This window comes from Oscarella lobularis, chromosome 2 (assembly GCF_947507565.1).
Source record: "Oscarella lobularis chromosome 2, ooOscLobu1.1, whole genome shotgun sequence".
Lineage (NCBI taxonomy): Eukaryota > Metazoa > Porifera > Homoscleromorpha > Homosclerophorida > Oscarellidae > Oscarella > Oscarella lobularis.
Window position 1 is genome coordinate 1,459,702 of NC_089176.1, and position 20,240 is coordinate 1,479,941.

General features: G+C 46.9%; 1 protein-coding gene across 3 annotated transcripts; it reads right to left on the reverse strand.

Annotated features, from left to right (window-relative positions):
- Positions 1 to 111: 111 nt before the first annotated feature.
- On the reverse strand, positions 112 to 20,058 carry LOC136183584 (E3 ubiquitin-protein ligase RNF213-like). 3 transcript variants are annotated; one of them, XM_065970280.1, is made up of 53 exons: positions 19,863 to 20,058; positions 19,605 to 19,664; positions 19,422 to 19,532; positions 19,223 to 19,357; positions 18,981 to 19,169; positions 18,720 to 18,935; positions 18,623 to 18,674; positions 18,443 to 18,576; positions 17,783 to 18,389; positions 17,574 to 17,723; positions 17,290 to 17,519; positions 16,931 to 17,241; positions 16,616 to 16,881; positions 16,327 to 16,551; positions 16,091 to 16,277; positions 15,978 to 16,036; positions 15,592 to 15,922; positions 15,437 to 15,535; positions 15,268 to 15,378; positions 15,006 to 15,216; positions 14,642 to 14,950; positions 14,011 to 14,591; positions 13,796 to 13,955; positions 9,211 to 13,740; positions 8,607 to 8,868; positions 6,180 to 8,542; positions 5,956 to 6,125; positions 5,669 to 5,905; positions 5,425 to 5,612; positions 5,272 to 5,374; positions 5,121 to 5,224; positions 4,882 to 5,064; positions 4,567 to 4,821; positions 4,379 to 4,511; positions 3,959 to 4,330; positions 3,776 to 3,898; positions 3,611 to 3,724; positions 3,296 to 3,550; positions 3,158 to 3,242; positions 3,070 to 3,104; positions 2,918 to 3,015; positions 2,713 to 2,860; positions 2,469 to 2,655; positions 2,312 to 2,406; positions 2,200 to 2,257; positions 1,964 to 2,148; positions 1,774 to 1,912; positions 1,453 to 1,720; positions 1,194 to 1,401; positions 1,062 to 1,136; positions 725 to 1,012; positions 487 to 662; positions 112 to 430 (listed from the first exon to the last, which is right to left on the reverse strand). In XM_065970280.1, the coding sequence occupies exons 1-53, from the start codon at positions 19,996 to 19,998 to the stop codon at positions 292 to 294; spliced, it is 16,446 nt and encodes a 5,481-aa protein (XP_065826352.1). In that variant the 5' UTR covers positions 19,999 to 20,058; the 3' UTR covers positions 112 to 291. The 3 variants fall into 3 exon arrangements, with proteins under 3 accessions (XP_065826352.1, XP_065826351.1, XP_065826350.1); XM_065970279.1 differs by having other exon boundaries at positions 18,720 to 18,932; positions 18,981 to 19,172; XM_065970278.1 differs by having other exon boundaries at positions 18,981 to 19,172.
- Between the last annotated feature and the right edge of the window lie 182 nt (positions 20,059 to 20,240).

Here is a 20,240-nt window from a genome sequence, read left to right on the forward strand (position 1 = left end):
ATTTTGTTCAGTTTGTTGCCAGAACGTAACATGAGAACGAAGGAGTGCGGGTAAGCGGCCATTTCTTTCTGCTTGCGATGGCCCACGTGCTGCGCGGCTTCTCCGCTCGCATGCCTAATGAAAGAAGTGTTACTATTTAGAACTCAATCAAAGGATACTACAAAAACACACAAAAAAGCGGGAAAGATTTTACGCTAACAAGAAGGTAAGTCATTCACGGGAAACTAAAAAAACAGATGTACAGACAACGATAACATGTAGCAAGCAACAGCAAGATTTTCGATGCCATTCCTACTGCCGTTCCAGGCTAGCCTGGAGTTCAACAGCAGCGCTCCAACACTGCATCAAATGGCGCAATTGCACGTCTTCGGGAATGTCGCGTAGACCCCTCAACTTTGAATAGCACCATTCTTCCAAGGCATCACAAAGACTACAAAAAATCATGCAACATTTACTTGACGCTATTTCCTCCCGTAATTAACTTACGAATACTCTTCCAAGCCCTGGGTCTCGATCTTGTTTTTCACTTCAAGCCAGGCCAACTGGACCAGGTCGTTCATGAAAGAGTCTAGATCGATCCTCCGTAGAGAATCCACAAGACGACGTTTTAAATCGGGATCCATGTCTTCCTTGTACGCATCAGGAAAATCCTCGAAAGGATCCTACACAGAAACGGTGTAACTGTGCACGCAGCACCCGCGACTACTTGTAAGTATATTATTACTCTGTGACTCAGAACGAGCCTTTTCCCTTTCTCCACCATCAGGAGTCGCCACAACGACAGTGTGTGCTTCAAGCGACAATACTGGCGCGCCTTCGCGCTGACGATTCCACGCTCTTCCGGCATTTTCAGAGTTTTGTGAAGGTAATCGTGCACGAGACATTCACCGTCACCGCCCGTCGAACCGAGGAAGCCGATAAGCACGTCAAGTACGGACAATACGCCGTACACCTGAGTCAAATCTCGCACTTCGTTAATTATCTGTCTCGAGACAGCGATAGACAGTTTTTCCTACGAAAAAATCACAGTCAAGGAGGTCTGAACAGATTAGCCAGTTTACCTGTGGTATCTTCTGTTCTATTTTGCTAAATAATGCTTCGGTATGAGCGTGTTGACTGAAAATAAATTCATGAGGCTAAACAACACAAGTCTCTATTAGAGTCGGGCGACAATACAAAAACAGAACCCGTACCTTAAACAATACGCGAGGTTTTCCAGTTAGAAACCGATCGATCAACTGGCGTTCAAGTGCAGCAAAGTCGTACGTCACGTCGCTTCCTTTTCCCACTTCCAACGAATAGTTGCAGTGAGCCAGCACTAGGGGAAAGAAATCTCGTTCGAAGTCGTAAGATATCAGCTGAGCACGAGTGATCTCATTCATAGGGATTGTTGGAATTTCCCTACAGCAAACAACAATTAGCGTACGCATAGGAAAAAAACTATAACCGTACCCTTTTAGTCCAACGAGATTCCTGAAACGAGGGACGAATTCATTGTGTACGCAGTTGATAAGATAATCCACCAACGACATTGCGCAACGGCCTTTTCCCGTAGTCGTCGGCAACAGAAATGCAATGGGCGTGTTTGCAGTGACCTGCACTAATTTCTCGTCCTCGTTCTTCGGTTTGAGACGGCCATGGGTGAGAATTTCGTGTCCCAAATGTGCCCAAACGCGTTGAAAGACTCCAATTAGAGGAGCATACTCTTGCCTTTCGCGATCTGAAACTCAGAAGAATATTAAGATTCACAAACGTTAGCAGTATCGCTGTCACCTTGAAGACGACGAAGAAAGTCGGTTACAGAAAAGGTAGCACCTTCATGCACTGCAAGCCGGCGGTGAAACTTCTCCAAAAGCATGCGCTGTAACTGTAGAATTTGAGGCAAGAATTGAAGAAACCGAAGGTTCCGCTCCTAGAGAAGAAACCCCAATAAACCAATCAATAAGTAAATATAGCTACTAACCTCTCTCAAAAATTCTCTAAGAATTCTGGGCTTCGTGTCGCCGGGTTTTCCTTCAAATTGGCGATCTAACGTAGCCGTCAAGTGCTCGACGGTGACCTGAGCTCGATATCGCCAAAGCGAGGCAGGCGACTCCGCACCTGGCGGCGCCTCGATTTCGTACAACCAACGCATCAGGGGATTATTGCCTGTCGCAGTCATAACATTTTTATCGTCTAGTTCAGATAATGTCAACGAACCGACTCTTTCGTCGTTTACAACACTGTCCAACCATCCTCTGAAGCTTCTTCCCGTCTCCTGGGAAAAGGATCGCTCTAGCCAGTAACTCAATGCAACAGGAACGTCTCAAACCTGCAAGGCTGGTTCAATGCAGCGACTAGCAAAGTCGGCTTCCCAACCCTGCCTTTCTTCCTTAGATGACAAAGTGCCATCTCCAACGACAGCAGCTGGAGAACAAAGAAAATCATACATATAGATCTCCTTCACCCCTACGATGGACGCTATCTACCCTGTCGTCGTTGGACAACAAGAGTGTTCAAAAACCAGTGAAGAACGACGCTGGCATCGTCTGGCGTGTGACCAATCGCTTTAGCGAACGCTCTCATGTCTTTTTCAAAATGATTCCAGAAGAACTGAGGTAAATGATTGACGGCCACGCCCGGCTTGACTATCTGAGCAATGGCGTGCGACAATCGCTGAATAAAAACACACGACAGATCAAAAGAAAGTTGCTTCAAAAAATTCCTTCATACCATATCACACGACCCCCACATCAACGACGCATGCATAAGAACGCGAATGAGCGCGCAGCACGCCGACGATAGACCTCGCTCCGGTGCAACGTTGTCGGATCGCGCTTCTGCTTGACCGAGAATGTGACCGGTTTCAGTTGTATCGTTCCTATGCAGTTAATTAATCAAAACCTGAAACGAGATCAGACGCGAAAAGTGAACGTACTCTCGAAGTCTTTGAACGTTTTGGTCTTGCAAACGGTATTTGAGACCGCCAATCGCAGCTCCGCAAAAACATTTTCCAACCCTAACTGCGCGTCCGCACTAAAATAATGTTTTCAGACCTTAGAACAAAAAAGACTTTGGAAATGCTCTCACATCATCAATAAAATAGGGATGTCCATTAGGGCATTCTAAACCGTTAGCAAAATAGCGATGCACGATGATCAATTTAGATATAGTGTACCGTGCCAAGTTGTTCCGCGATTTCCATGAGCGGTTCCCCTCACCGCCGCAAAATTGTCTTCCGGCATTGTTGGAATATAAGATCTCTTCATATAGCTTTATTAAACATCGCCTTCGATGGGTTCTTACGATGCCTTACAGTAAGCCTGTCTGGATCCTTCAACATGTAGCGAAACGGTCTCAGAAGAGGATTCTCTCCTGCTGCTTCAATTGCAAGACGCACGTGTAGAGCTACAGCTGCCGCTGCTCGCGTCTGCAGACTTTGTCCAGGAGTCACCAAAACCGGAAGATTGCAGTTTGCTAGCGAGTTGGTAAGAAGCTGATTTCCAATTTCTCGAGCCCACGGAGAAAAGTTCGGCGAAGTACGGCAATAGTCTCGCAAGAGATCGTGCATCTAAACAAAGAACAACAGACGCATGAGAGGGACGACAAAAAAAGTAGAAACCGGTGTTACCTTTCCCGTAATATGTCGATCTGCGTACGCTCGTCGCATCGTTACTTCGCGATATAAAGCCAGAAGAAGTATCACCGCTCTGCATTTTTTTTTCACGTTTCTACGAGTCAGAGTCTAAAAGCGCATTTGTGAATTTCCTAATCGTTTCAGACGCAGTCTACGTACAGTTGCTGCTGCATCGATAGGATTTTGCGATTCGGTAAGAATGGCACGCGCAACCCCTTCACGAACGTCTCTGTACGTATCACCAATCACAACTAAATAGTCTGGAATGACCTCTTCATCATTCTGAAACGCCAAAGGTTCGAATAGATGATACGACGCTTTGTTCTTGCGCTATGTACTTACTCGAGTGTGCTGCTGCACGAGCTCATCTAGCCACTTCAATTCGTAGACATTCTGTAGCTGTCTAAGTACGTCAGCCCCCCTTCGTTTCACCAGCTGTTTTAGCAGAAAAAGTAGAATTTGTGGGTCGTATGGAGGAGCGCATAGTTGACTAGCAAATTCAAGACCGGCAGCTGCGGCATGCAAAGGCGGTTCAGCCGTATCCATGAGATGCAATATCACATGAGCTGCCACGCACAAGCCGAAGCGAGCAGAAGCGACGGCTTCAAGATAAGGAACGCTATGTCGATCCGTCTGCAGGTTCTGCACTGCAAACTGTAATCGATCAACAAAGACAACGTCCTGAGCCTGAGACGCTCTTCGAGTAATAGAATCCTATAGAAATTGCTCGTCAGGGTTTAAACATTTAATCGAGTGAAATACCTCAAAACATTGCACGAAAATAACCCCGAGCTCCTCTTCTGATCTCCGGAAAACGTCGCCGTGAACGTGCTCCCTGATTGCGCTTCGCGTGTGTTCAAAGTATTCGTGAACGTGGATCATTGCATCTTGAGCGCTAAGAAAAAGCCTGATGATTAATTAATGAAAGAATAGAACACAGCTTTTAATGCCTTTGTCGAAGTAAGAGCTGCAAGAGAAACGATCGAACGGTAGGAGTTGCGTCGATCACATCAGAGGTGAAAGGCGAGAAGGCTCTAGTTTCCACTTTATCTGTACGTCTTTGGGTGATCAAGTTCATGAGAAGCTCAACAAGATCCCGTTGCGGTGGCGTTCGAGCGTTCTCGTTGAAACTGTACACAGCTACGAGTTCCATGAAGAAGGCTGTGCAACAGCTTTTGAATTTAACGAAACTGGACGTTTTTCGGCTACAAATTGAAACGGAAGCAAAGGATAGGCGTGAGATCATTGATGCGGACGTCACTAACTTTAGCTTCTCTGAAGGACGAAAATCGAACTGCTGTGGTACAACGTCTCTGCAAGTGGGACAAGTTCGACGCTCTTCGGTAATCCAGTCACGAACGCACTGAAGGCAGAAGATGTGACGGCACGGTAGTTCAACTGGCTCTTTCCACATGTTTTCGCACACAACGCATTCGACACCGTTTGGACTAGAGAAACGCCCAATGTCAGGTGTGCTGTGAAATCGACGACTACAGTACCGTACCCGAATAGTTTCCCTGAGCATTCCTGACCAGTTTCGTTCAAAAATCGAAGAATCAACTCCATTGTCTCAAGAGTACCAAAATCGGGATTGTGAGTTTCAAAGCACTGTAAGTAAACGTACTCGGGAGCAAAAATTCTGGGCGTGACTTTACCTTCCATAAATTCTCCCCAGCACTGACAGCAAAACTGCTTCTTCCTATCACCTTTGTGTGTTCAAAGTAGAGACGAACGGCGGATATTTTTGTCCAAATAGATCTAAAACGGACGGTAAAATACAAAGGGTGTTATCTGATTTTTTACTATACCGAGCCTCCCCACAGAGTGCCGTTCGCATTGAAAAGCCTTCAACGGGCAAAGCGAGCCAAGCCTCGACGCAAGGTCTCGCTTCCTGAACGCGATGTAACCAAGTCAGTCTCGATTTCTCAAAAGATAATTCGTTTGGCTTTGGCTGAAGATTTTCCAGAAAGATGGTAAACGCAACCGTATCCAATGTCTGAAAAACGGACGAGAGATGTTATTAGGATAAATAGCGCTATCATCAACCCTAACCATTTTATCTCCTGCTCTTGAGCCAAGCTGCTGATAAACAGTTGGGAGAACAGTCTTATCCAATACTGTAAGTTCGGAGTATCGGTTAAGACGAAGCTTGACGGCTTCGTAAGCAGCATGAATAGTCGGAATTGTAAGAAGGCGGACAGGAGGAGCATCTTCCAATGTCAGAACGTCTTGTTCTGTAGATGTCTGCGTCATCTCGTTGAATCCGCTCAGAATGGCGTTGAAAACGAGCTAGAAATACAAAAATAATTAAAAAAGGCACGTCGAAAAATTTACGTTACTTCAAAGTCCTCTGCTCCCTTTGGATTGTGAACCATATGAACAAAATCGTGCAAGTAAAGTTTGGCCATTTCTTCTTCGCTTTTCACCGAAACACTTCGGAGTATTTTTGCCATAGAAGAGACGTCAAACAGTCTCTGCAGAGCGTCGGCAAGGCGACCTCGCTCTCGATCTGAAAGTGAAACTGAATTATTCTTCACAAGTATCCATTCCTGACTACACTTACCTGCAAGAAGTCTCGCTTCCTCTATCATTCCATCCACTTCGTCTTTGATCAGTCTCGAAAACGGAAAGTTCGCCTGGAAGACGTGATCGTGATGTCCGGATCCTTTGACTAGAACGCGATGTCTCGGCTCTTGCTGGGTCGGCGAAAGGAACTCTTCATAACGCAACGGAGTCAATTGGGAGCTCGCAAAGAGTTTCAACCAAAGTTCGCCAATCCAATGAGAGACTCCGTGAGCCGTTTCCTGCAACAAAAGCAGATTCGAATCGACGTCAACGAACGCAATTAGTTCGGCAAGAATGGGCGTGACGACGTTGACGATTTTAAGCCAAAGCGAATGACGGAAAGTGCCGCCCGCTTGAATGCTATTCTGACTGAGAGCTTCGTTTTTCATCCACTCGCGAGCGTTCTCCTCGCCAGCGCGTTCCTCTCTCTCGATAAGAAGCTTGATTACTCTTCTCTTGAGCTCGACGTAGAAGCCTGGAACGCCAGTGAGCGACGTCTCGTCTTCGGGTATGAGACGGAGAAGAAGAGTAAGACGCATGTTGGCTGCTTCGAGCGCTGATCCGGCGGGATCGTCCAAGCGACTAGTCGCTGCGTGCACGCAGGAACGGAAAAGAACTGCGGCACTTAGAATAGATTCTTCGCTTGCTGGCAAACGGACTCTTGGTGAAGGCTCGACAGCTTCCTCGACTTCCATGTCTTCAACGCCTAATGCCGGCGTCTCTTGATCAATTTCAGTCATTTCTACATCAGACGATTCATGATGAGCCAATTGGGGCCCCTTCTCGACGTCTCCCAGCAACGTGCTCAATTTTCGACCCACTAGAGACGTTATAGAAAGCTGTTTGGCGTGATGAGCAGGTCGCAAGTCGTCAATGTGAACTTCGGTCCAAGCTCCGCCCTGAAATCCAACGAAGCAGCCACCGGCAACGCGAGGCAAATGAATTATAAAGACGATGTGTCTCGACACGGGTTGAAGGCCGTCCTCTTCGCGCTTGCTGAAGGCATTTTCGCGACACTCCTGCACCAGATATCGAGCACAGGCGACCAGTTCTCCGTTGACGTCGCCCGACTCGCACAGAACCAGTAACACACTGTTCAAGTCGTCCGCCTGGGAGTAGAACGCTGAGACGCGAGAACAGAACTGTTCCTCTGTATCAAACTGTTGCAAAGAGATACATGTTGTAGACAGATTTATGTGATTATCCAGCTCTATAACGTTCTCCCTTGCCAGAAGCCTTGAATGAGTGGTAACCTGAATCAACTGACTTCCTCTCTCCCTTTTCAACTGGCTGTAAAGGTAGTCAGCCAAACTGGAGTGCTTCTGCTCCTTGAAATAGATGTCCCACCATACGGACGCTTTAGTGCGAAGGCGGGACACTTGCAAACGGGCGACAGCGTCCGGTGCGGCGCACTCCATCAGAGTGCGAAGCGACTCGTTCAACAGCGTATCGTCCAAATCGTCGTTCTCCTCGCCCAAATCCATTTCGTTTCTTCCACGCTGCTGCTCGGCAAGACGACGGCAGACGCGTAGAACGATTGTTGCGGCGGCGTCCGGATGATAACCGACGAAGGCGTCACCCGGCTTGAACGGAACTCTTTTTCGCTCTTCCCGAAAACCGAACTGCTCTACTTCAGAAAAGTCTTTCACCCACTGATCGATGGCTTTGACGATTCGCTGCTGTTGATGAGTCAGAATAGACGACATTGCGAGGAAGTGCTTTTCCATGCGATTAATCAAAGGAATGGGAAAGTCCTTGTAGACGGCTTCTCGATCAGCAATCAAAATGAGACGAAATTTCCGATGCACTTGACATTTGACGCGATGGCTTCCCAACCCCAAGTCGACAAAACGCTGACCACCGTGATAGACGTAGTACTGATTCAAAGCGTCGTAAAGGCTTTCGTACAATTTGTCGAGATTGAGGAGAACGACGGTACGCCCCGTAGCCATGCACACTTTCACGCGATTGATGTTGCGACAAATCTGAGTGTACTCTTGATCTTTCGAAAAGCTACTGCCGAAAATGATTACGGGATCCTCGTCGCCGACAAGAAATCGTTGACGGACGATTGTCAGTGCCGCGTAGTTTTCTGTCAGTAAAAGTAGGTAACGACTTTCTTCCGAGTCTTGCTGCCCGGCATTGCTCAGATTGGCTCGTATTAGACCTGCAGGACTGCTGTCGAGCTTTAACTTGTCAGTCGCGTTCTTGTCGTCGACTTGCAGATGATTGAAAAAGATCGTCTCTGGATTGACTTTGGAGTCCAATCCGCCAAAATTGCGTCGAATTGCGTGAAGTAGCTGACCGCTGCGAGGAGGCGATTCCGTAATTTTGCAAAAAGAAAAGATCATCTTTACGAGGCTGCAGAAGAACAACGCTATCAATGCTACAAGAAATTCAATTCGATTACACTACACGTACATACCTGTAAAAGTCTCGCAAGCCAAAGAACTCCCTTTCTCTGTCACGACTGTTGTAAATTTCCAAGTAAGCTTTCGCCATCCCGGGGATGAATGGCTCTAGTAAAAGCTGGGTCGCTTCGTCTGTGCTGCAAATCCCGCGAGCGCTGACAACCAACTGATGACTAGAGGGCATTTCCCGCTGGACAAGAATTCCACGGTTCATTTTCGCCGGATCCAGAGCCCAGTTGGAGATGCCAACAAAAGCAACACGATTTGATGCTTTGCCTTAAAATAAAAAAATCAAAACCGCTTCGAAATAACACTTGGAACCCTAATAACTAGGTACAGTACCGTTTGAAAGTTTACTATGCCTAATAGATACTCTACAAAAATTGCATTGCAAACGGTGAAGGCTTGAAGGGGACTCTTAAAAAGACCACTTAAAATTTGATGGGACGCGAGATGCGAAAGCATATATAGTGACGGAAGTACGCTGGGTCAGCAAAAAAAGGCCCGCTGTATCTAACCGGAGGAAGGAGTGAGTGGGAAGGGGGAATCGTTTCTCCGAGGTGCCTAAATTTTTTCTCAACGGTACTCTACATCTAGGAACTGCTGGCGTGAAAGTACCTTCTTCACCGTCATTATCCGCTCCTGCTGTTCCGTCGTCAAGGAGAGGATGGAGAGCCTTCAGAGGAAGACGAGGCGAATCTTCTGCCAATCCGACTTCGTCCAGCACGACACAAGCGACGAATCGCTCCAAGTCGTTTTCCTTCTGCATTCTTTGACATTGGCTGAATGTGCTGATAATTCCATCAGCCGTCGAAAGAGGACTGCACTGATACGAAACCATGTGAGCTTGTTTCAACTTCTTGTACAGTTCGCTGTTCGAAAGATCGCCTCTCATTGCATTCTTCACGACGTCTTTTGCCAGAGATTTCGAGCTCCCCGGTTTTCCGACGAGAAAAAGAGGAATTCGCAAATCGATGCACACGACCATCATAAAAACGTTTTCTTTGAGAGCGTGGTTACGACCAATTTTCGGCGGTAGTTCTAATTCGTCCAGAAAGACCGCCTGACAGAAGTTTATCTCTTGTCTCATCTGGGCAGCCCCGGACAGTGCGCAAGGAGCTCTAAAATGACGACTGATGGCACTACGGAACTGCTTTCGTTCCTGAAGCCTGGCCTGATAGCTTACGCCAAGCGCAAGAACGAGAGAACGCGTGAGAGGATCCAAAGGCGCAACGGCACCGCTCTTTGCTTTTCGCTCGTCGTATTTCCTTCTCATGAAAGGATCGAGGACTGCGTTTAGCTTGTAAAACCACACCATAACCATCATAGCTCGCTCAACGTCCCGAAGGCTTACGAAACTGCACTCGTCTTCGCGATCTCGCATGTAAGATTGGGACGCGGCAAGAACAGCCGTAACAACGTCAATGAGGTCAGGCGCGTCGGGAAGCGATCCACTATGAACGTGCCGTGCGACGATTTGACGAATGTATAGCCTCTCTGCGACCGAATTGAGCTGACCAAAATCCCACACTAGCGCCTTCATGCTCTCTGGAAGCGGATGAACTCGGTAAACCAACTGCCGCAGAGGAATGTCCCCAAGACGATCTTCCGTATCGCCAGTGCGCACGTGGTAACCCAGACCAGCGGACTCCAACTTCTGAATCATTTCGTTCGTATGTTTCCTGTAGGGATTGCACGCAGCAATAACGTGGAGGTCAGAGCCGAGACCGCGAATCGGATGACCGTTGACGCGTCTGTCACACATAATTTCCTTTATCAAGCCGACGGCGTCCGTCGTATTTGCCTCGTCAAAGAAGAGCACCGTTTTAACACCGATCTGAGCGTTTTCTTGAGCGCGAACGTCTGCTTGTTGAACTGTTTGAATAATATTTTTTCGAGTTACTCCGCCGTGTACTTTCATCAGGAACATGTTCTGAGCGCCAGTGCTCTGCGCCTGCAACGAGCACATGTATCGTATGAGACGCGTTTTTCCGCAACCGGTTTCGCCCATGACCACTACCGGAATGCCGCAGCGGAATCGCATGTGGATGGCGAGAATTTTAATCACATTATCGGATGTAAGCTCGTAACTAGGATCTGGATCTCCCTGGCAAGGAAGTCCCATTACATTGCACAGAGCAGCGATTTTCCTTTCTTTCGGCCACTCTTCGTAGTTTTCTTGCAGTCGAAACCCTTGAGTGTAAAGAGCCGTACTGAGTTCTCGAGTCATGATCTGTTCGTCGAGCAGGGCCGCCGTTAGGGGATTAATCAAGTTGCCATCTCGGGTGATTTGCAAACCGATGGGCGTCATCGCGTGTCGATCCTCGTTGAAGAACAGATAGGGATGTGGACTGTGCTCCCATCTGCGACGAAGTTGGTACTGCTTCAAATTGCCGGCGGCTTCCATTCTGGTCAAATTGGCGCTCAGTGACGGAGTTGAAAAGTCACGGGACATTCTAATTATTAATTTCATGACAAAATTTTTGAAACCAGGCAAATCCTCGCCGTAGGCCAGGGGATTGCAAAAATCGCTTTGTTCGCAGTCGCGAAGTTGATTGCTCAAAAAATTGATGAAGTGACGGAGTATTGCCCAGGACGGACTCGACACGCCGCAATGAGTCAGAAGAGTCTCTAAGCATACTGGGGGCGTTCCTTCGGTCGTCCCAGGTCTGAACACAAATGGATCGAGATTCTCGCCTTTGATAAATCGCACGAGATACTGAAATGCACGTTGAAAGTTCGAATTCCCAAATTCTCTCTTATCCAAAGACGGATCCTCGATCGTGGGATTTTTGCGCTGTTGAAGTAGCTCCAGAGCTTCTTTAGGCGATCCACGTGGAATTGCAGGAAGAAAGTATTCAAACGGTATGTGCCTCTGACCTTCTTTTGTTAAAGCGTTTTTTATCACGGTGTTCTGATCTTCGGACCACGTACATTCAAGAACGTACATGTCGGTCAGTCGTCGACGCCAAATTCGGCCTTTGGAATCGGTTATTTGACCGAGAACCAAGAGATTGAAAAGAAATTCTTCGAGTCCGTTTCGAACGGACGAAGATATGTCTATATGAATAAGTCTTGATAGAGCTTGTTCAGGATGAGGAAAGGCAGGCTTCAGCGTCTCCAGTATATCATCAGTATCGACAGACAATTCTTGAAGCGGAATAATAACTTTTGTCAGCGGATCGCCGCCTTTTGCTGCGTAGCTTCTAGCCTGTTTGTTGTTCGGGATATCGACAAGTTTTTCACTCATGCGACCGATAAATAGCGACTTTCCGACGCCGGCTCGAGTCGAATAGACGACGCGAACGCAGCACTGCTCGTGGTCCAGTTCCCGCGCGGCGGGGGTCCACATCGCACGCGTCGCGGTGCGCATTCTCAATCCGGCCGGGCCACGTTGAAACTGAGTCTTCAAATACGACTGCACCTCCTGAGGCGACGGGCAGGGCAAAGGTAATCTCCTCTGCTGATCCAGGGCCGAGATCATGTACGATTTGTCTTCGTTTTCTGCGGCGCAAATCACGACCAAGCGATAGTTTTCGCCACGCTGACCGGAGAGACCTTGGCTGAGCCTGAAAAGCTCATCGAAGGCTTCTCGGCTCACTTCGTAACTCAGACGATCGGCGCCGACTAAACAGAACAAACGACTCTCACTAGGATCTTTGATGGCTCGTCTCCAAAACAATGAAACCGCTTCAAACGTCGTGGTCGATGAGCAGAGCAGGACTTCGTCGGCCGACGGAAGTGGAAGAAGCGGGTCTGACATGTACAGCTGCAAAGCTGCGGGAATCAATTCGGATCGAGGTACGACAATCAAATTCGGACATCCGACTTCTAGTTGACTCATTGGAAATGATCGCGATGGCGGATGAGATGCACTTTGAGCCAGATTTTGAAGGAACTTGCCAAGCGTTTCCAGCGATAAGTACTTAGGATTGTCCACGTTGAAAACCGGAATATCCTGATCCGTTTCAACGATAGACTGTCGTGGCAGACTCCATCCAGCCGCTTCGACGCTCATTGGCTCCGACCTCCCGAAGTCGGTGACGTCTGTCTGCAGTCCGCTCAATCTCAAACCTTCCCCAGCCGAAACGTCACGGCCGAAGCTCGAAAAATCACCGCCAAGCGAAGCGTGATCTAGGGAGAGCCCTTCCCTTTCTCCGGCAAACAAACTACGGTCAACGTCCATTGGTAAAGAAGGCTGTCGTCGCGATGGCTTCAAGCACGCTCTTCTCATTGCCACTTCGACATCTTCAGTATTGATGTTCGGCTTGATGCACTCGAGTAGTCCATACACGAAATTGCGCAATTCATGCTCTCGGTCCTGAGCCAGTCTCCCGAGGTGTTTTTCAAGTAACAGAAGTTGCGATGTTGTGAAGTAGTTCAGATAGTAGAAGTTTGAACGGACTTTCAACATTTTTTCTTTCCACTCTTTGAGATCGGAGTTCATTTCCTCTTCAAATTCGCTCATTTTTTTTAGAAGTCGTTCTAATGCTGACGCGTTTACGTCATCATCACTTTGCGTCAAGGGCGAAACGCAGTCAAACACCTTCTTCCACGTCAAGTACTTGACGTGACCAGCCTTGAAAAGAGCTACCAAGTTCAGAGCAAGGCGCGTAATCTTGTCCAGCGTGCTTACGAACACATTGACTTCGCTCTGCCGTTCACTGCCGTGACCGGATATGAGAATAAGTTTGCTTTGAAGATCCTGCAAGTCGCCGAGATTGAATGTCTTTCGTGCACCACTCTTTTCGGTCGGTAACGGCTTTATTTCCAAAGATATGCAATCTCTCACGTCTCCTGCAGTACCGCCGACAGTGTACCGACCCCGCGAGTTGATGACTTCAACTTGAGAAAACGACGACAATTCGACCGAGCCCAGAGACTCTTTCATAATTTTGAAATCGCCGAGGTACTTTTGGGTGTCACGCCACTTCTGCGGAATTTGTTGGTCGCCCGCAAGTTTGTCGAATACAGATCTGCAAGCTTTTAAAAATTGATCCAGATCTACATCTTCATCTAAGTTGAAGAGAAGAGGAGCGAATCCAGCACAAGCAGCCCTAAGATGAGCCACTTTGAACGCTTCGAAGTCCCCTTCAGCACTGGATCTGGTGCCGGCCAACTCAACGAAGGTCTCGAGTTCTTTCCATTCTGTAAGAGAAGTGTCAAATGCATGACGTGCGCTCTACTAAAAACGGCTTTCTACCTTTGATCTCTTCTCTAACCCACTTTATGAGGGGGCCACAGTCAGCAAACTGATGCAGACATTGAATCTGTTTTGTAGTCATGTCAGCGAGAAATTTCCCTGCGGAGACTACTTTGCGAGTCATGGATGACAGAGGCCGCCGATGAAAATCTTCAGAGTCCTACAAAAAAGTATAAACGCGTGTGTTAGGCAGTCATTGAAAGCCACTACAGTACCTGATTAGCAATTTCAACAACAGCAAGAAAGGTGTTGGAAACGCTCAGTTGATCGCGCACACGGATCATAGCTTTGGCTGCGTCGACAGCCTTGCTTAGAGTGCTATACAAACAAATCTGATCCACGCGTTGCTTCACCCATTTGGCGCCGCGAGCGCGTTCTGATCTTTCCATTAGTTTCAATTCCGCTTTAAGCTTTTCACGGTCTCCAGAGACCAATTTGAAGTGCTTCTTCACTTCGTTCAAGCTGATGACGCCTTCTTTGACCCTTTCGCTTATCTTGTCCCACAGCCCAAACACCGGTTCTATAACTTGCTGCACTAAGTCGTCCAAAGTCATGGGCAGCGCCGCGGCATCCTCATCGTTCCTTCGGTGCACCAGATTTCTTTTATCGCACCACAACTGTTCGAAAATGAGGCTCGGCTGAAGTCGGTTCAAAGGTTCTATGTACTGGCCAATTTCGCGAGGAAGCGAAAAATAGACAACATCAGTCAAATCCTCTTCAGTTCGCTTGACGAGAGAAGAAATAAGCGCGTCAGACAGGTCTCGATTTAATTGATTCTGCAGATCGTCTAGAGCCACTGAAGAGAAACTATATGTTAAACATATACTGCGACAAAGAAGTACTTACTTTTCCCCAAAGATTGGCAAACGTTGACAAAACTCAAAACCAGATTCTTTTCTTTTTTGAAATGCTGCATCTCTTCTTCGCGTTTTGTCAAAGCGACAGCAACATTATTTTCCAACTCGTTACCAATGGGATTTTCCTCATCGAGCAGCTGACAAAATTGCAGAAAACGATTTCGATGCTTCTGAACAATTTCAAAATCCGCAACAGAAACCCGAGCATTCGTTACGCCAATCGCGAATTTCTTGATAACTTTTTTTGCTCGGTTAAGAGTTCGGAAAGGGATCGACTCGCTCTCAGGAAAAAGCTCAGCTAGAAAGGCAAGCAATCCTGTCATTATACTATAGGGCAACGATTCGAACCCTACCAGAGTAGCGAAAATACTGTCCCCAGAGAGGCCAGTCGAACAGGCAGGAAAGCCAATGACTGTCAGAAGATTGTTCCGCTGGCGAATTCAAAACGAGCATTTCTTTTAGAAGTTCAATAGCCTGCCTCGAAGCTTCTCCAACGCTCTTAGCCGTCGCTGAAAGACTGTTGAAGGCAGTCTCATGCTCAGCAGTCTCATGTTTATTCTTTGCCTAATCACCGAAACGACAGGAGGGATAATTTGAAACCAAACTAGAATTTACCAGTTCTTTTACAGCGGCTTGGGATCTTTGAATGAAACAATCCTTTAACGAAGGGTGAAGTTCGGATTGCTGAAGCAAACTAACCGTTTTCAACACTACACTGCTGCTACACTGTAAAGAAGACGGTAGGTAGGCGCAAGGCTAATTAGGCATGCTAATCATTCAATACCTCTTCCAATTTTTCTTTCAGCTTTTGAAGAAGTGCGTCGCACCAACACTTCGCCATTTCTGGCTTTAAAATGTCGGCATTAAACATGTAAATCCATAGCTACAAGATAAAAGGAATAGAATTACATTAATTATTAAATACCACTGTAAACTTGCTTCAATCTCAGAACGCAAGGTCGTGTCAGATCGATCAGTCGAAGAAGTCGAAGAAATCCAGTTTACTACCTCACCAGCTGCATCGCGCAACACTTCCTCCCAAGCAGCAGCCTCTTTAGTTGTTTTGCTTCTAGTCACTGGGCCATGCAACTCATGACACCCGGTGGCCGCTTCTTTGTTATCCGATATGCTGATGTAGCTAAAAATCAGGTCAACAAGTCTTCGATATGTCTCCTTCCTGGATCTCTGCAAACGAGTGCGCATCGTACGCAGCAACTCAATGCTTGCTTGAAGGCCAGTAGATGCATTGGTTAAATCCAAACTCGACTCTCTAAAGTAAAGATCCAAATAAAAGTACAGAACTTAAAAACTGCACAGAAGTGTACGTTTTCGCCTTTTCAACGTCGCTCAATAGTAGCTCAAGTAAATCGTGAAATATAGACTTCTACAAAACCATCACGCAATTGGTATCTGTTTAATTGCGCGAAGCGAGTCTCACCGTTGACTCCGTACGGATTTCTGCTCCATGTCTAATCTTTTTCACTAAAGCAACAACAGTTTCGCCAACTTTTGACAACGTATTCCACACTCTCAAGTCTTCTACTGGCGATACGCACATAATCACGTGCAATAGCAACGGATCAAGCAAAATCAGAGGCAGCAGCGCTTCTTGCTCTTCGGCGAGTCTAGAAGCGGTCTATTAGAGTATAAAAAATAAAGAAGTAAGTCTCTTACTCTTCTGACTTTCCTCGCAGTCGGTATGGGCGAAGAGCATTGTCTAGCTCCTTATCAAAACCCCACCACTCCTTCTCCTTCCAATTAAGTCGCTGCGGCAGTAAAAAAGGCTCGGCGAGATCGGATAGAAAGTGATACAGCGGCACAGCGAACACCCAGTGATAACTTGGCTGCTTTGTATCACAAAGAGTACGACAGACATAACGAACAGCGTCTAAGACACGTCTAAAAGAGACCAAATTTAAAGCAATTCTTTTTCTATTTAAGTAGCCGCTAATGGACTGCTAACCTTGTATCCGAAAAATTTTCTTTGACAATTTTCAGAGATCCACAGGTGCGATTATCAACGTCGGGCTGCAGCGCTAAAGCGCGTGACAGTGAATGCCAGTGCCGAAGATCCAAACCGGAAGGTGAAAATGAGACGCCCAACTCGAAGTCTTTGAAAACAATAGCGATTGCAATTGCTGAAACGAGCCTATCCGATGCCTTTCTCGCGTCTAGAAGTTTCACTGTGCCCAATTCCGCGATTTTTGGTTTAAGAATGCTGGCAAGAATCTTAGAAAGAAACTGGTGAAAACAAAAAGCGACGCTTTATATTTGATACCTTGGCAACGTCCAGTCCCTTTACTTTCCACGTATGAGGTGGCAGATAATCCAAATTGTCTTTGACACGGAGAAACTCTAGTTGCTCAATGACGTCAGCTAGATCAGCAAGGGCCATGTCCGCCGTCATGAAAGTCAATTTGATGCCAGAGACATCACTGCAATAAAAGCCAGACCATCTTGGCAACAGCTCTCTTATGGCCACTTCTCGTCTATCAACGTCACGCGAGTTGGACCCAAAAAACGCATGCCAAATTTGCCCTCCCAGGCCCCTTTTCCTCCGAATTACGTCGTCATATTTAACAAAAAAGCCTAAAGAAAATGTTTTGAAGTATTATAAAACGCCCGTTTATTTCCTGCCTTTTTCAGAGCCATGATGTTTTTTTGGTAGCAAGAGAATACGATTGACGGTCTTTCCGTCGCGACCTTTTTTCAGAAACTCGTATTCGTGTTCGTAGTCAACTTTACCCTTTTTCTTCCTCTTTTTTGCACAAACTATGTATTTGTAGGGAATCGCTTTCGTAGTGCAATGAATAGGGAGAACAAAATTGCCCGTCAGCTGAAGCAACTCCGCTCCTTGAGTTGTTTTTCTAAAAACAAGTAACGCAAAACAGACAGACAGACAGACAACTCTGTATCCTTACATTGTTCGAGTAACGGCCATTGTGATGGCATCCCACTTCCAGGCTCCAAGTTCAGTAATACCAAACCGTATGCAGACCTCTTGATCATCCTTCAACTGCCACTCAGGATGAAGTATTGCGTTAAAGGTCACGGCAACACCAGGCGTTGGCCTAAAAAAGCTCGAAAATCGCGACAGACAAGGACTACACGCGCGCGCAAACCAACTTACGCATTTTTCTCTCTTAAATTAATGTCACCGTCAACAGTTGAACCTTCGGTTGCATTCTCGAACTCTTCATCGCTCGCGTCATCGTCGCTCCTGTCTAATTTGCCTTCACTAGTTGCTGCCTTTTTTGCAGGGCTGGAAACATCTTTCTCGCCAGCCACTACATAACGTTTCTGATGTTCAGCCTCTCCTGTGCTTGACTCTTCCGACCGTTTCTGAGTCCTTTCAAAGTTTTCATCAACCGGAGGATCAACAGGTGTCCCGTCTTCTGTTACGTAGAGGTCCTTGGCGGGACGACAAATTTGAACTGCGCGGGTCCGCTTCTCTCCAGTCTTCGGAAAGTCTTTAACGTCTGAGCTTCTGCTTTTAGCAGAGCTGCTTGGTTGATTGACGCTTTTTCCATCACTCTCATCCTTTTCAGCAGCCTGATCTTCAATCGTTTTAGGATTTTTTGAATGTGCACTGGTCTCCGCGACGTGATCGTCAGACTTCCCTTGTTCATCATCTGACGTGTTGATTGTGGCTCTGCCAGATAATTTAGAAATCTTTGGAAGAATTGGTAGAGACAATTCTTCCTGTTCAGTTTTCTCCTTATCAGAAAAACGTTTGTCTAGAAATTCGAAATAAGATAGCTATCCCCCTTTCTGTATATATAATCTGTACCAGAATCCGATTTAAGAAGAACGGCTTTAGGAAAAAAGCCTTCTTCTCCATTAGCCATTCCCTTGCAAGTTCCATCTGGATATTCTTCAAGTATCATAAGTAAGGTCCCTCGGTTGAATGAAAGCTCTTGGTCCCTGCGAAGAGAATTACAGCAACATCCTTCTGATAATGGAGACTAACTTCTGCCCTTGGTATGAAGCAGGCGCTAAAAACACGCTTTGGCCCGCTTTCTCTGCCAACAATAATTTAAAAAAAATAAGTAAATTGGAAAGCAAACCTCCTGCATCTGAAGCTGGCGAATTCAACGAGGGCTTCAGTCTACTCATTATCTTTCGCCTATGACCTAGTTTGATTTTCATGGAAGTAAAGTCTTCCTCTGTAATTAGAAATAAAGACTCGATATCGTCAAAGCCTTCTTCAAGGAAAGTGTTGTAGTATTGCACGCATTGTGCACTTTCAAGCCATTTTCTGACTTCAAGCTTAGCATCCTCTACTAGCAAGAATCACCGCATACTGCAGTAACGTGGTCTTGTCTTACTCCGCTGTTGACTTGGGATTCCGATCTGCTTTCGGTTTAAAATTTTGCGCCTGTGACCCCTCAAGACTCCCAGTTCTTCCAAGTCGCACTCTCTTACGGCTGCCAATGACTCTAAATCGTCAAAGCCTTCCTCAACAAATTTTCTGCGGTACTGCTCGAGGCCCAACTCCTCAAACCATTTCTTAAAATCTTCTACACAAGAAGGTCAATTTTGCATACAACACAACATGACGCCATACTACCGGTATTATGCTCTCTTGAGATCGCTGAAGCATCAGAATCAGAAGCCTTGGCAAGTTTCGAGGCAGAAAATTCTTTTTCTGTAGATTTTCTGCGCTTTAGCGACATTTCACTCTCTCTGCCTGACATTTCTGCCTCTGCAACACAAGCCGCACTTTTGAACTCTTTGCACGCGCGGACATCTAAATGACTGCATTATACCGGGATTTTCCGCAGCCCCTTTTGCTTCATGAGAACTCATGGAGTCCTCTTTCTCAGGTGGTCCCCTGCCCATTCCACTGGCTTCGCCCAATGCTTCTGTCGCCGAAGACTCTGCTCAACGCAAACAGGATTCAAACACAGCCTTCTAAATAGTAGCCGCCGCTTTTAGTGCCGTACGCATACCGCGTAAATCCGCAGCTCCTTTTTCTCGAGAATATTCAGCAGGAGGCGTCGCCACATCGTCTAGAAATAATAAAGCTTCAGAAGTGAGGACGCAATGACGAGCGTGTGACTCTGTTTGGTCAATCTGTGGCTCGGTGCTCCGCCCCCGCCAAAAAAAACGACGCCATTTGCGTGGGATGTCGAAGGCGGAAAACCGTTAGTTGGCGTCAAATATACGCTGCGTTCATGCAAAAAATGGCCGAGAGTGCGTTCTCTAACCAGTTTCTGGCGGGGTTTCAGTCGCTGCGGTACTATCGTCATCGTCTCTCGCAGGGGTGTCTCCCTTTCGTAGTTTTGATTCGCTTTCGCCTGAGATCTTTTCTCGGCATCTTTTGCGCCGCCCGCCGCGTTTCATCTCCACAGAGAGCTCGAAAGGCTCGAGAACTCGCTTCGCGCAGTTAGAGCGAAAGCAAGTTCGTTGTCCCGGATAAAAGACTCGCCGCCCACGTGCTGAACTGAACACGCCAGTGCGACACCAGCAGAGCCCTATAATAAAAAGATTATAGGGCTCTGAACAATGCCATCACGAGCGGACTGCTACTGTCACGTGGTACTGACACGCACACGCACTTCTAGAAACTAGAAAAGAAACTAGAA

What these genes read in the sequence shown, in the direction of transcription:
- LOC136183584 (XM_065970278.1), bottom strand. Translation starts at nt 19,998, where the DNA reads ATGAAACGCGGCGGGCGGCGCAAAAGATGCCGAGAAAAGATCTCAGGC. An exon ending in CAAGAGCAGGAGATAAAATG is followed by an intron (nt 5,613 to 5,668) that starts GTTAGGGTTGAT and finishes TCCGTTTTTCAG; the next exon opens with ACATTGGATACGGTTGCGTT. An exon ending in TGCTCAGGGAAACTATTCGG is followed by an intron (nt 5,065 to 5,120) that starts GTACGGTACTGT and finishes GCGTTTCTCTAG; the next exon opens with TCCAAACGGTGTCGAATGCG.